The sequence below is a fragment of the Solanum lycopersicum genome, chromosome 5 (assembly GCF_036512215.1).
Source record: "Solanum lycopersicum chromosome 5, SLM_r2.1".
Classification (NCBI taxonomy): Eukaryota; Viridiplantae; Streptophyta; class Magnoliopsida; order Solanales; family Solanaceae; genus Solanum; species Solanum lycopersicum.
In genome coordinates this window covers 29,509,366-29,512,122 of record NC_090804.1, presented here as the reverse complement: position 1 = coordinate 29,512,122, position 2,757 = coordinate 29,509,366, and the positions used below count along the sequence as shown (strand labels likewise).

The following is a 2,757-nucleotide window of genomic DNA, read 5'->3' as shown; positions in this document are numbered from 1 at the left end:
GTTTTTTCTAATCATGTGTTGAAAGACTTGATCTTAAATTTTTCTTTTAAAAGCTACTTTATTTATTTGAGTATGGATCAACTATTTCATGTATTGTGGATGAATTTTAATAAGTTTGGTATACTTGATTACTATTTTAGTTTGGAGTTCAATTAGTTTGGAGAAATATTTTTTTAGAGCAGCCAAAACAAGTTTGGCGTCTCAAAATCAAAACCAACTACGTCAAGATGAAAATTTCAACCAAATAGATGACTAGCAATGTTTATTTTTTTTACTTGTCCTAAAATATGAACACCTTTGGCGAATATCTTGGCTCCGCCATTGCTCAGAGAAGTTAGAAAGTTTTCTAAAATTGCGCAATACCTCTTAAAGAGGTTATTGATAGCACTTTTGGTGTTTCAATTAATTAAATATTTCAATTTTGGACCTATAATTTTAAATTTTTAAATATTTTCTATAATAAGAACCTAAATGTCAAATCAATTAGATTCACATTTGTATAATAATACATCCATCATTTCAAAATCTTAAATAAAGCTCTGAATTTGATTTTGATGTTATGATGATTAAAATGGTTATACAAATTATCAAAGGCTTATTGATATATATTTAAGATGAGTTTAGACAAGTGAGAAATATGGCAGAAGGGAAGAGTAAATAAGTTTGTTATTATAGAATGATGATGGAGAATATTGAAGGAAAACAAATTTATTATTATTAGTGAAGACACATGTAAAATAGAAATAGAAATAAAATAAATTTGTTGGTGGTGGATCACGGGTTGTGGTGGTGAGGGTAGAGTCGAAGGGGGAGGCCGTTGGCGGGAATGGGCATTGGATTGACTATGATTTTCTCATGTGGAATAATTTTTTCAAACTTGAACCTTTTAACAAGATGGTGCATGAAAACAAGAATTTCTAAACGAGCATATTCTTTTCCTGGACACATTCTTGGTCCTCCACCAAAAGGTACAAATGTGTATGGAGCTGGTCCGCTTCCTTCAAATCTTGATGGGTCAAATTTTTCTGGATCTGGAAAAAATTCTTCTCTCTTATGTGTAGAATTTGCACTCCAATAAATCTACATACGTATAAATATAAATATTTATTATTATTAATCAACAAACTATATCATTCGATCTAATGTTTATACAATCATTTTCTTAATTACCTTCCATCCTTTGGGTATATAGAAACCATTGAACATGAAATCAGAAAGGGCTTCCCTAAAAGCACCTTGGAGAGGTGGTGCAAGTCTTAAAACTTCACATGCCACATTCCACGAATATTTCATCTTTTGGATGTCTTCCCACCTCAATAATTCCCCCGGACCCTTTGATTTTGCTATCTCCATTTGCTCTATATATAACAGAAATAAATAAATTAATATAATACAAATCATGGTGCGTGGTAGCTTGATGTGAAATTAAAGCACATTAATTAGTTACCTGTGTAAACTCGTTGATAAATGTGTGGAAGCTCAGCAAGATACTTAACAATGAAAGAACAAGCAGAACTAGCAGTATCATGTCCACCAATCAACAAGCCTAGTATTTTATCAGCAATATCCAAGTCCCCCAAAAATTTCCCATTTTCATCACATGTTAACAACATATGTGACAATATATCTTGTGTTGATGATACTTTCCCCTCACCTAAATCAATCTTCCTTTGTTTTATAATCCTCACTAGCTCTTTCCGTATAAAATTTGAAGCCTTAATTGCGCGATTGAACGGTGTTCCAGGCAAATCTATAGGTATTGAAATCAATCCAGAAGCCAAAACATCAAATGGGTCAGCAAATTTTGCTACATGCTTAGGATCCTCCACGCTTAAAAACAATCTACACGCTAACCAAAAAGTGTAACGTTTTGTTAATGGGAAAACCACAACTTGCTCTTTATTTTCCCATCCCGAAGCAAAGTGACGTTGGGTTATGTGGTCCATAATACCAACGTAACGTTGCAATGCTTCAGGTTTGAAAAAATTAGGGAGCATTTTTCTCATTTTAATTGCTTCTTCTTTCGAAGAAGTTTGTGTTGAAGATGGGAACACTTTGTTCACTGAATTTGGCCACCATGCTTGTACTAACTTGTTTTCGTTTGAAAATAAGAATTTATTGGCTGATGCACCACAAAAAACCGCAGCTTCTTCACCTAGAAGGTGAGTTTTGAACACACTAGATGAGTACTTAGCCACACGATCAAAGATGAATTTTTCAGGGTGGCCTTTCCAACCACACGACAGAAACTCGAGGCTCTCTCCAAATACAGGCCACCCTGTTTTACCCGGAGGAAGCCCTTCTCCGGATTTCTTCTTGTACAAGAGCAACAGGGAAACCAAAAAAACAAATACACAAACAAGACAGACATACAACAACTCCATATCTTTCTTTTTTTCTTTCTAACAAATAACACAAGAAATGTTCTTTGTGTGACTTGCGCTGTTTTGTTGATGTATGCGAAAAACTAAGGGAGTATATATAGGCATGTATAATATGTGAGGTTCTTTATTTTCTATTCGTTATTTATAATAGTGGAGGTAGTGGGGAACCCATAGCTCAATTTTCAAGTCAAAATGCATACAACAATTTTGGCATATATTAATTACGTAGACCCAAATTAGTGTAAATGGGTTGGTGTTAAATCCTCAATGGTATATGCCCTTAATTTTAATTAAAAAATATTATAGTTTAAGGGAATTAATTAACGGTCACAAATTGTAAAATCAACAAAGTGACCTTTTAAAGTGGTAAAAC

At 33.4% G+C, this 2,757-nt stretch overlaps 1 protein-coding gene across 1 annotated transcript; it reads right to left on the bottom strand.

Annotated features, from left to right (window-relative positions):
• Positions 1-696: 696 nt before the first annotated feature.
• LOC101251676 (beta-amyrin 28-monooxygenase) lies at positions 697-2,444 on the bottom strand. Its single transcript, NM_001425345.1, is given in 3 exon segments — positions 697-1,080; positions 1,171-1,358; positions 1,448-2,444. Coding segments are annotated over 3 exon segments (1,431 nt in total). The 5' UTR covers positions 2,385-2,444; the 3' UTR covers positions 697-774.
• Between the last annotated feature and the right edge of the window lie 313 nt (positions 2,445-2,757).